This window comes from Ochotona curzoniae, unplaced genomic scaffold, assembly GCF_017591425.1.
Source record: "Ochotona curzoniae isolate NIBS_2020 unplaced genomic scaffold, NIBS_Ocur_1.0 patch216, whole genome shotgun sequence".
Taxonomy (NCBI): Eukaryota; Metazoa; Chordata; class Mammalia; order Lagomorpha; family Ochotonidae; genus Ochotona; species Ochotona curzoniae.
This window is the reverse complement of record NW_024466769.1, coordinates 739,891-751,563: the sequence shown is the minus strand read 5'-3', so window position 1 is coordinate 751,563 and position 11,673 is coordinate 739,891. Positions and strand designations below refer to the sequence as shown.

The window sequence follows — 11,673 nt, the reverse complement described above, 5'->3', positions numbered from 1 at the left end:
CTTACAGGTTTTCATGGAATTGGATGGGAAGTAGACACAGGAACTGGGGTTCATGACAAGCCAGCACTAAAGCTTAGCCTTAGCCCAGTGCACTACTTTGTACCCAAAATCCTTACACTCCCTTCTCCCATTACTGGCAGGGATGTAGAAGTTCAATGTTTCAGCTGCCACCTGCCATTACCAGGATCCCCTGTAGGAGTCCTGGATGCTCCACTTGGGGTTGTTACTTGCCCACACCTGGAGCAGTGCTTAGACCGTGTTGTGCACATGAAGACACAGATAAAGATCCTGGCTCAGTCCAGCCCAGCTTATTTGGACTGGTTAGGGGGGAACCAGGAAAATGTCCTCTCTGCAAGACTGCCTTTGAAATATTTAAACAGGCTCTCCCCAATCCCTTAGTCCTCCCCAGGTTTCATCATGGACCAGGAGCTGCATATAGCTCATCCTATGAGATGAAGTCCTCACCACCCCGATCATTCCTTTATCAGGGTACCCACACCAATACTCAAGGGAGCACAGTAATTCAACATGATGGGAAGATCTCTGGAAACTCAAGCCTACCCTGGCGCTCAGTTATCCCCTCATTGCAGGTCTGGATAGCCCCCAAGTTCAAGTCAGCTCTGAAGTGAACAATGAAAAAAAGCACTCGTTTTTCAAGGTTCCAACTTTTATTCAGCTTAGTGAGACTATTCTAAGCACACAAGACACAACAGAATACTTTCTTCCAGCACTTAAGTAAAAATGACAATTACCAACATTTTGAAGTTCTCTAAAACCTGGATAATGATCTGGAGTAAAAAAAGTCTATCATGTTGATACAGATTTCTTCCAAGTTCATTTGGAAATTGCTTCCGTGGTAAACAATGTGTACACATTAAAAAAAAAAAAAACTTTAGATACAAATGGAAGAAAAAGTCTGACCAAATAGGCTTTTTCTTTTTTTGTCCAGAAGAAAATAATCCTGAGTCCGAACAATGAAAGGAGTAATACTGAGGCCCTGCAAATATCCTAAAATTTACCTCCAAATGTGCAAGGAAAAAGAAACCACTCAATTTTTAATAAACATACATGGAGCTTTCTAAAAAGGTCTTTCACAAGCTACCCTGGGAAGCTCAATTCAAAAAAAAAAAACAAAAACCAAAAAACAAAAGCTGATGTTAAAAACAGGTGTTTCAGTGCAGCTCCAAAAAACTGTTATAAATACAGCTGTTTAGAAGGATGGTCCTGGGTCAGAAGTGTTAGTCCTTGTGTATCTGAGAATAGCAAGAAGGGGGAGAATCACCCCTGGAAGGATCTGGCCGCCATCTTGCTCACCTTCCAGAGGTGCCTTCAACACCCCCTCCCTCAAGCCCCAAAGAAAGCAGGTGAAAGCACCCCACCCCCACCTGCAAACTAGCCCTGCTGTGCAAACTCAAAGGGGGGGGGGGAGGGCAAAGGATGGGGGTTGTTGGTGGGTTGGGGTATGCGGGGAAACACAGTGCTGAGCAGTTGGACAGGAAGTTGCAAGGAGTACAGCAGGAAGTTTGCAGTCAACACCCGGGTCTCACCTCTGTGACGTGCAGAGCACCGTCCTAGTTGTCGTAATTGTCCCTGTAGTTTCCTCCTGGGTAGCGGTCGTAACCCCCCTGGCTTCTGGGAAAAACCATGCTAGCTTTATATGGATACCTCATAAACAGCTGTTTATATAGTTACACGTGCCACATTAAACCATAATACATGCCAGCACAACATGTCTACAATTAAATGTCATAGTACAATACAGCCAACATAAATGCAGAACTTGGTCTTGGCACAATCCCATGATTAATGCCATCACAAAACCTGAAATGCTATGCTACATAGCCATGCATAGCGCACACAGCTCCACACCCAGGTGTGACAAGCACTAGCCCTTGCATTACCCACCTGCCAAAGTCTCGGGGCCGTGTGTATCCATAGCCATATCCTCCAGGGCGAGCATCATACCTACCAGAGCCATAGCCCTGGTCTCCACCACCTGTAGCAGGTAAGAAATGTCTAACCAGTTACCCAAAGGCCACCAATGGATGGATTCCCCAGACCAACTCCAAAGTCAAACGGATTCCGACACTTACCTCTGGGGTAGCTGCGACCACGCCCCTGGGCCCCAAAAGCGCCCCCTCCTCTGGTCCCCCGGGCAGACTTGCCTGCGTGGTCCACACGGATCTGGCGACCATCCAGGGACTAGGTGTGGCAAGGAGACAGAAGGAGGATGGGTGGCAGTCAACTAAGGCAGTGGTGAGATGGGACTGGGCGGGGGTTTGGGGTGGGTTGGGAGGGTAGGGGTGGGGTGGCACAGGTGGGCTTAAGAGCCCAGAAGTTGTTGCCAAGCACCAGGTTCTGGGTGCCGCATTCCAGAACAAGCTCCTCTGACCAGAGCGGCTTCAAGCAGGAGCTACAGCATCCCACACAAACGACCTGGATCCACCATGATCCCCCTGCTACTACTTACATCTTGACTGAACACAGGCTGAGTTCTCCTCCCCACTCCTCTAAGCTGCCCTACTATTAGGGCTGGACAGACACCTCTCTTGGTTTAAGGCTTCCGAGTCCATCCCAGAAGACTCACGAGGTCCTCTCCGGGCCAGGCCCACAGGTCTGCAGACTCTACTATCTAAGCCCAGAGCAGGTCAACCATCCACAGGTGGCTTCTCGGCCTCATGCAGGACCAGTCGTCGCCTCCCAGGCAGCCCGGCTCTGTCTGCCGCTGCCCTCCACCCCCTAGAACAGAAGGCAGTCACGCTCCTGTGAGTGGGAACTGCGGGGCTTGGTGGCCACGCTGCCCCAAGCAGAGACATATAGGGGAAAAGAAAAAAACAAAACAAAGAAAAAACAGAACGGAGGAAAATGGCACACGGGGACGGGGCCCCACTACAGGCAGAAGACCTCACCTCGCCATTCATGGCTCTCATGGCATCTGAAGCATGTTCCGGGTTAGTGAAGGTGATGAAGCCAAAACCCCGGGAACGCTGAGTCTCCCGGTCCTTGACAACGACCACTGCGGAGGGCAAGAGGCGGGGGTAGCCATGACAACAAGCAATGGCTTGCAAAGGGGACCGTGGGGAACCCACAGAATCCCAAAGAGACTCCAAGCTTTACAACCAAGGCAAAGGAATGTCGGAAAGCCTGAATCCCTCTTCCCCTGGTGTTCCCTGACAAAGGCTGCACCTACTCCTCACCCTCAGAAATCGGTCCGAAGCTGCTGAAGTGGTCTTCCAGTGCCTGCTCATCGGTGTTGAAGTTAAGTCCTCCAACGAACAGCTTCCCTTCTTCGGACATGGCGGCGAGTTCAAGTCCTGCAGGTAAAAAAAAAAAAAGCTACGCAAGTGCGAACAGAGCCACACACGGAAAACACATAGAAAAAAAAAAGGACATCCATCGGGTGGGCAAGTCCTTTAAAGTCACAACTGCGCAAGCTCAGTCTCCGCCCCGGCTCCGGCTACCACGCCCGTCATTCTGCGCAGACTCAGAACCTCCTCACGTTTCTCCCGCGCCCGGACAAGATGGCGGCGGTCACGTGGGCGATGGAGGGGGTTAACCAGGTCCCGGAGGTAGCGTAGTCCCTGCAGCCACCGGGGCCGGCAGCCCCTCTCCGCGTTCAGATGCAACTCCCGAGGCTCCCAACAACCGAGCTATGTTTCACCACTAAGCCGCCCATTCCGATAAATAAAAAAAAAAGCCTCAGCCTACGTGTCAGACTGTCACTTTCCCCGACCCGCGTTCCTTCCCGCTGGCTGCCGCGGCACGTCAAGGAACCCGCTGCACAGCACCTGGACTTTGCTTACCTGGAAATGTAAAAAAAGACGAAAGAGCCGGGGAAATGGCAACCGTTGGAAGGCAGAGGAAACAGGGAAGCTGGAGCGCGGGAAGACGCTTGATAAAGCCTACGTAGAGCGGACGTATGGGAACGCCTCTCCAACGAGCCCCGGCGTCCGTGTTCATTGGCTATGGCCACAGGAAGGGCGGAGAGGAAGGAAGGGCGTAGCTAAGGGAATAATCCACTCTCCGCGTTGGAGAGAGTCGACCTAACCTTGATGCGTTTGCTGCCGCCTAACGGCAGCCTCCTGCCTGCGAGCAAAACGCCTCTGCCTTACCCGCGGGACCCAGATGCTGCACGTCTCTTTGATCATCGTGCTGTGAGGTCAGCCGACCCCGTCATCTAGCGCGTTCACCTCGTACCCCGTAAGGGACTGCTGTTCCTTGCCCTGGTCCACTTTCAACCGCACCTTTACGCACTTTCTGCTTCTCACCCTTAGGCTTTCTCCTGTGTGGCCAACATTTAGCCGAGAGCGCTGGGACCCTTTACACCCTGTCATTCCTTTTTATCTGTGACTTCAGCTCTCACCCTCTAGTTGTACCCTGAAACCACCTCCACATTAAACCGCCTAAAATGTTTTCTGCAAAACAAGATGCTCCGATCTTTTTTTAAGCTTTATTTTTATTTATCTGAAATGCAGAGTTGAGATTTTCCATCCCCAGATGGCTGCAACAACGGGGGCTGAAGCCAGGAGTCAGGAGGTTCATCTAGGTCTCCCATGGTGGTAGGGCCCTTGGACCATTTTCCACTGCTTTCCCAGGCATGTTTGCAGAGAGCTTGATTTGAAGTGGAGCAGCCGGGACTCACCTTGCTGCAACATGGCGGCAGCCCTCCACGTTGTTCTGTCTAGCCTGTGCCTTCTCTGGCAACAGCAAGATTCACATTTTTGCATGGAGTAAGGGAGTTTCTCTTGAGGAAAATTTCATTGCACCCGGCGCAGTGGCCTAGCAGCTGAAGTCCTCATTTTGAAAGCCGGAATTCCATATGTGCTCTGGTTCTAATCCCAGCAGTCCCGCTTCCCATCCAGCTCCCTGGGAAAGCAGTGGAGGGCGGCCCAAAGCCTTGGGAGCCTGCACCTGTGTGGGAGACCTGGAGGAGGTTCCTGGCTCCTGGCTCCGGATCTACGCAGCACTGGCTGTTACAGTCACTTGGGGAGTGAATCATCAGACGGAAGATCTTCCTCTCTGTCTCTCCTCCTCTCTGTCTCTCCTCCTCTCTGTATATCTGACTTTCCAATAAAAATAAAATAAATATTTTTTTAAAATCCAGACTATAATAGCCCCAATAAATGAGTTGGACAGTTTTTGTTAATTTTTTTGTATTTTTTGGAACAATTTGTATAAGATGGTAATTATCAGTTTCTTGAAAGTTGGATAGAATTATGATATGAAAAAAAAATAATCAGTCTGAGCCTGAACCTTTGTTCTTTTCAACAGGCAGACAGAAAATCCAGGAGAGACAGGAGATAAAGAAGTCCCATCTGCTGGCTTATGCCACAAATGGCTGCTGTACTCCAGCTGGGTAGCTGGGAACTCCATCCAGGTCGCCCTCGTGGGTGGCACGGCTCTAAACACTTGGACCATTCCTGCTGTCTCCCAGGGTCTCCATGAGCAGGAAGCTGGAGTGAGGAGCCAGAGCAGGGAATAAAACCCAGACATGCTGGTGTGGGCAAACAGGTGCCCTAAACTAATGGCTTAACGGCTAGGACAAATACTCAGCCATGTGCCTGAAGCTTGTTGTTGCTAGAGGGTGCATGTTTGACCGTCATTTTTGTCTTAAAAATTAGTTATATTGATGTTTTGCATTTGTTTCTGCATCAGTTTAAATGCAGTCTCTTTTCTAGAAAGTTGAACTTTTTCCTCTACTTTTGTGTCTGCAATTTCCCTATTCATCTATTTTTAAAATTTATTTTGGTTCTGTAGTTTGCATCCTTCTCAATGAGTCTTGGCAAAGGTCTGTTTTTAATATTTTCCATGAACCAGCTTTTAAAAAATATTTTGTTTCTTTGAAATGTGGAGTGACACAGAGAAAGGTAGAAACAGATGTAGACAGAACCCTTCCATCTGCTGCTTCATGCCGCCATTGCTCACAACAGCCAGTGCTGGGCCAGGCCAAAGCGCAGAGCCAGGAACTCAGCTCTGAGTCACCTATGTGGATAGCAGGGCCCACGCACTCAAGCTATCTTTTACTGCCTTCCAAGGTGCATTCATAGGGAGCTGGACTGTAAATGGAAATTAGCAATCTGATATGGGATGCTGGCCTTGGAAGCAGTGGCTTAACCACTGGGTTACAACACTAGCCCCTCCAGGAACCAGCTGCTTTATTACCTTTCGTTCTCTAACATTTCCTTCCACACTTACACTATTTCCTCCATGACTCCACATTCTCAGTTTGTTTTCTTCTGTTCTTTTAAAACAAGTTTAAAAACAAGTCTTAATTTTAGAAAATGTATTTATTTGGGAAGGTAGGGAGACAGACAGGGAGATCTCTCATGTGCTGCATTGTTCTCCAAATGTCCACGGCAGCTGAGGTTGGACAGGCTCAAGTCAGGCGTCTGGAATTCAGTGTATATGGGTGGCAGAGACTTAAGTATTTGATCCAGCAACTGCTGCAGCTCAGGACATGCTTTGGCAAAAATCTGGAATCATTAGTGGAGCCAGGATTCAATCCTACGCACTGCAGTGTGGGGTGTGGGTATGTGGTATTCCAGGCAGCATTTTTTAAGCAACTTAAAAAAAAAAAAACAGATTTATTTATTTGAAAGGTACAGAGACAGAGAAGGAGAGGGCTTCCATTTGCTGGTTTATTCCCCCAAATGCCTGTAAAAGACTACAGGTGGGCTGGTTCAAAGCCAAGATCCAGGAGTTTCTTCCAGGTCTCCCCACATGGGTGCAGGGATCCAAGGACTTGATCTATCATTTACTGCTTTCCCAGGCACATTATCAGGGAGCTGGTTGGGAAGTGGAACAGCAGAGGCTTGAACTGGTGCTCATAAGGGATGCTGGTTCCACAGGTGATGGCTTTGCCTACTATACCACAACACTGGCAACCAGATAGTATCTTAGCCAGGATGTCGTCTTTTTTGGCTGCTTTTAAATTGATACATAGAACCTGGCACGATAGCCTAGCAGCTAAAGTCTTCGCCTTGCACGTGATGGGATCCCATATGGGTACCTATTCTAATCCCAGCAGTCCCACTTCTCATCCAGCTCCCTGCCTGTGGCCTGGGAAAACAATCAAGGATGGCCCAAAGGCTTGGGACCCTGCACCTGTTTGGGAGTCCTGGAAGAGGTTCCTGGCTCCTGGTTCCGGTTCGGCTCAGCTCCAGCCGTTGCGCTCACTTGGGGAGTGAGTCAGCAGATGGAGGATATTCCCTGTCTCTTTTCCTCTCTGTATATTTGACTTTCCAATAAAAATAAAATAAATCTTTAAAAAAATAAATAGATACATAAAAATTGTAGGTAATTTTGGGTGCCCATGATTTCCTTCTTTTTTTTTTTTTTTTTTTGAGGGTTGAGGGTGTTCCCATCTACTGGTTCATTTTCTGAATGCTCATGATGCCTAAGCCTTGACCAAGGTCAAAATCAGAAGCCAATCACTTTAGCCATTTCTGCTGCCTCCCAGGGTCTGCATTATTAGGAACTTGGAGTCAGAAACTGAGGTCCAGGTACGCAACGTGGGGCATGGCTTTTTAGCTGTTAGGCTAAGCATTCACCCATGGTGTGATTTTTTTTTAACGTAAAAGGTTTAATTGGGGGTGGGGGGCACAGGATCTAGTCAAATAAGCCGAACCCCATGTCGTGGGCTGACTCTAATGACTTTTCTTTCTTCTGTTCCACTGCTGCAGGGGCCGACCTGGTGGCCGCGGCAGTCAAGCCTGGCAGCAGACAAGGCCACAGCCCCGGCTGCAGGCACACTGGCCAGCTTGCCAATGCCCTGGGCGATCATGTCCCTGGTGTTCTTGCTGTTGAGCTCACAGCTAACCTTTTTTTTTTTTTTTAAAGATTTATTTTTTATTATTTTTTTATTGGAAAGGCGGATATACAGAGAGGAGAGACAGAGAGGAAGATCTTCCGTCTGATGATTCACTCCCCAAGTGACTGCAACGGGCCGATACTATGCCGATCCCAAGCCAGGAGCCTCTTCCGGGTCTCCCACGCGGGTGCAGGTTCCCAAAGCTTTGGGCCGTCCTCGACTGCTTTCCCAGGCCACAGGCAGGGAGCTGGAAGGGAAGCGGGGCTGCCAGGATTAGAACCGGCGCCCATATGGGATCCCGGGCGTGCAAGGCGAGGACCTTTAACCACTTGCGCCACCGCACCGGGCCCCACAGCTAACCTTTTTGAGCTGCTCGCCGTCTGCCTTGATGCCCACGCTGTCCAGCACCTTCCTGATGTCCTTGGCACTCATTGGGCGAGGCATTGTCCTCCTCCCCCAGGACGACCAACAGGTAGGAGGTGACAGAGTGCATGGCAGCATCACCCTCCTCTCGCTTGATGCGCTGTTTTGAGGTATGTTTATATTGTGTAATCTCTAACCAGGGCAAGCGTATCTCTCTCCTTAAATACTTAACATTACCTTATGTTGCAAATATTCGTATTTCTCTCCCTGTCTCCTTTCAAGGGGTCCTCCATCTCGCAACCCTCCCGTGGGAGGTGCTTCCCCGTTTCCTCTTCCCACGGTCACTCGGTCACTTCATGAATAAAACATCTTTCCAACTGAAAAAAAAATTCAAAATAATTTCTAGCTAAAGGCATGCTTATAGGAACATTATCTATGATTTTCATTTGTGATAGATGTATTTAGAATTGAACATTTTTTAACAGTTAATATTACTGTGTCCCATGAATTTGACATGTAGCATTTTTATTATTTTTTGCATCCCCTATTTTTTTAATGATTGAGTTTTATTTATTTGAAAGGCAGGGTTACACACAGAGAGATCACCTGCTGATTCATGCCCCAGCTGGGGCTGGGACTGAGCCAAGCCAAAGCCAGGAGTCAGGAACTTCATCCAGGTTTCTCTCCCATTGGGTGGCAGGGACCCAAGCACTTGGACCATCTTTTACTATCTTCCCAGGCAAATGATCAGGAAACTGGACTGTAAGTGGAATATCCAGAATTCAAACCAGTGCTCCAATATGTTGGTGTCTCAACCTGTTGCAGTAAGACACCAGCCCCATATTGTTATTTAGCTTCAACTATTTCTTTTTTTTTTTTAAGATTTATTTATTTTTAGGGCCTGGCGGCATAGCCTAGTAGCTAAAGTCCTCGCCTTGAATGCCCCGGGATCCCATATGGACGCCAGTTCTAATCCCGGCAGCTCCACTTCCCATCTAGCTCCCTGCTTGTGGCCTGGGAAGGCAGTCAAGGATGGCCCAAAGCCTTGGGACCCTGCACCCGTGTGGGAGACCTGGAAGAAGCTCCTGGCACCTGGCTTCGGATCGGCGCAGCACTGGCCGTTGAGCTCTCTTGGGGAGTGAATCAACAGATGGAAGATCTTCCTCTCTGTCTCTCCTCCTCTCTGTATATCTGACTTTCTAATAAAAATAAATAAATCTTTTTTTTTTTTTATTACAAAGCCAGATTTACAGAGAGGAAGGGAGGTAGAGAGGAAGATCTTCCATCCGATGATTCACTCCCCAAGCAGCCATAATGGCTGGGACTGCGCTGATCTGAAGCCAGGAGCCAGAGCCTCTTCTGGGTCTCCCACGTGGGTGCAGAGTCCCAAGGATTTAGGCCTTCTTTGACTGCTTTCCCAGGCCACAAGCAGGGAGCTGGATGGGAAGCAGGGCTGCTGGTCTGATAAAAGTTAAATAAATCTATTTTAAAAAGTGTTGGGGCTGGCACTATGATGTAGTGGGTGAAGCCACTGCCTGCAATGTCAATATCCCATATGGCTGCTGGTTCAAGTTTGGCTGAACAACTTCCAATCCAGCTTCCTGCTAATGTGCCTGGAAAAGCAGCAGAGGATGGACCAAGTACTTGGACACTTGCACCAATATGGGAGACCCAGATGGACTTGTCCTTCATAGCCTGGCCCAGCCCTGGCTGTTGCAGCCATTTGGGCAGTGAACTAGGGGATACAAAATCTCTTTCCTCCATTCTCTCTTTCAAGTAAAAAAGTCTTTTAAAAATTTTATTTTCATTTTTTTCAGTTGAAAGTCATATATGTGTGTATGTATCTATAAATAGATAGATAGATAGAGACTCTGCTATCCTCTTGTTCACTCCTCAAATGCCTGCAATGGCCTGGGCTGGGCCAGGCTGAAGCCAGGAGCCTGGAACTCAATCTGGGTCTCCCATGCGGGTGGCAGGGGTTCAAGTTCCGTTCTTTTGTTAATATTTATTTGTTTTTATTTGAAAGGCATATTTATAGAGAAGGAGCAATAGAGAAGGGGACTCAAGTTCTTGGGCCATCGTCTGCTGCCTTCCAGGGTGTGCATCAGCTTGCGGGATTCTGCTTCCTCCCCAATCATGAACATATGGTCTAAGTTCCCTGTGAGCCTGAGGACTGGACTTGGCTTGGGCAGCCAACAAGCTGGGATAACAAGCAGAGGTAGACTCAAACCCAGGCCTTGTGTGTGATACGGGATGCAGGTAGCTCAATTTGTGTTTGTAACTGCTATGCTGAACACCAGTCCTATAGGTAATTTGTTGCACAGCAAGAGATAACTACCATATGGGGTTCATTTCCTTATTGCGATGAACTGTTGTCATATCTAAGTTGTCAATTTGTGCAATCTGATGAAGGGCTGGAGGCCCTGCTCTTACCTGCTCTGGGGTAAAGGGCAGTGTGTGGAGATAAACCAGAATGCTGGATAGTCCCAGTTCCTGGCGATGTGCAAACCTCACTCCTGCCTGCTCACACCCGGGATTCCCCCTGGTTGGGGTTCATTTGTCAACCCTCAGAAGGAGGTCGCTTTTTGAAAAGGCAGTCTTTCCCAGTGTGCTGCACCACTTCTGGCGTCGGCAGGAGGTGTGGGGCGGAGGTGATTGCCTCTGGCTGCCGGGGACTAGCTAGCTCCCCAGATACCTGTACTCGTGCACTAGTTGAGTTCTGCCAGGAGGGAGCACCCGAGAGCCTCCCCAAGGCAACACAGGAGAGCAGAGAGCCAGAAGTTAACATTCGGTCTCCATCCCACTCCACCCCCATTTGCTGCCTCTAGCCATGTGCCCTGAAAATGCATCTCGTTACAGTCCTACCTTTGTGCACACATGGGCCTCTCCGAACTACACTGCAGGTTCTGGAATCCATGTGTCTCTAATTTCTTTTGGCTGGCTTCAGGCACAGAAACCGGCAGCTCATGCCATCTGTTGATTTGGGCAGAAGCCAGAGCCTCCAGTGCCCTAGAGGAACACATTTTTTTCTGCCCTTCAGGGCACCTAGCGTCTGAGTCACACAAAGGGCTTCTTGCCTTGGTCCTTGGAGGCCCCCAAGTTGCCATGCACAGAAATGACTGGTCTGGCCTTTCAAATGGCTGAGCTCATTACTCATAGCCTGGAGCCCAAGGGCATCAGGTGGTTATGAAGAAAGGGAAATTTCTGATCCTGGGGCGCCAAACATCCCCTATCATGAGTGGCCCTCAGGGGACTCTGAGCTCCCTAGATCCAGCGAACACTTGTGGGGAGGCACAGCATTTGCACACCCTTGATGCACAGTGGTCTCGTCCTGTTCAAGCCACAGAGCTCTCAGCTGAGCAATGGTCTCCTCCCTCTTCAGCACTGTGGCAATGGGAACCTTTTGAAGGTCACCCCCAGCTTTATATGACATGCTTAGGGCTGGCGGGAAATAAACAGCATGGGCTGCCCTGATGCCCCTTCTACTTTGAATGCAGCAA

At 49.1% G+C, this 11,673-nt stretch overlaps 1 protein-coding gene across 3 annotated transcripts; it reads right to left on the bottom strand.

Annotated features, from left to right (window-relative positions):
* Positions 1-649: 649 nt before the first annotated feature.
* LOC121166743 (RNA-binding protein 3) lies at positions 650-3,898 on the bottom strand. 3 transcript variants are annotated; one of them, XM_040996015.1, is made up of 7 exons: positions 3,804-3,898; positions 3,198-3,314; positions 2,910-3,016; positions 2,094-2,202; positions 1,906-1,996; positions 1,548-1,632; positions 650-1,253 (listed from the first exon to the last, which is right to left on the bottom strand). In XM_040996015.1, the coding sequence occupies exons 2-6, from the start codon at positions 3,295-3,297 to the stop codon at positions 1,572-1,574; spliced, it is 468 nt and encodes a 155-aa protein (XP_040851949.1). In that variant the 5' UTR covers positions 3,298-3,314; positions 3,804-3,898; the 3' UTR covers positions 650-1,253; positions 1,548-1,571. The 3 variants fall into 3 exon arrangements, with proteins under 3 accessions (XP_040851949.1, XP_040851948.1, XP_040851950.1); XM_040996014.1 differs by lacking the exon at positions 3,804-3,898 and having other exon boundaries at positions 3,198-3,708; XM_040996016.1 differs by lacking the exon at positions 3,804-3,898 and having other exon boundaries at positions 1,548-1,629; positions 3,198-3,707.
* Positions 3,899-11,673: the final 7,775 nt, after the last annotated feature.

What these genes read in the sequence shown, in the direction of transcription:
- LOC121166743 (XM_040996015.1), bottom strand. Translation starts at nt 3,297, where the DNA reads ATGTCCGAAGAAGGGAAGCTGTTCGTTGGAGGACTTAACTTCAACACC. An exon ending in CTTCGGACCGATTTCTGAGG is followed by an intron (nt 3,017 to 3,197) that starts GTGAGGAGTAGG and finishes TGCCCTCCGCAG; the next exon opens with TGGTCGTTGTCAAGGACCGG. An exon ending in TGAGAGCCATGAATGGCGAG is followed by an intron (nt 2,203 to 2,909) that starts GTGAGGTCTTCT and finishes TGCCACACCTAG; the next exon opens with TCCCTGGATGGTCGCCAGAT.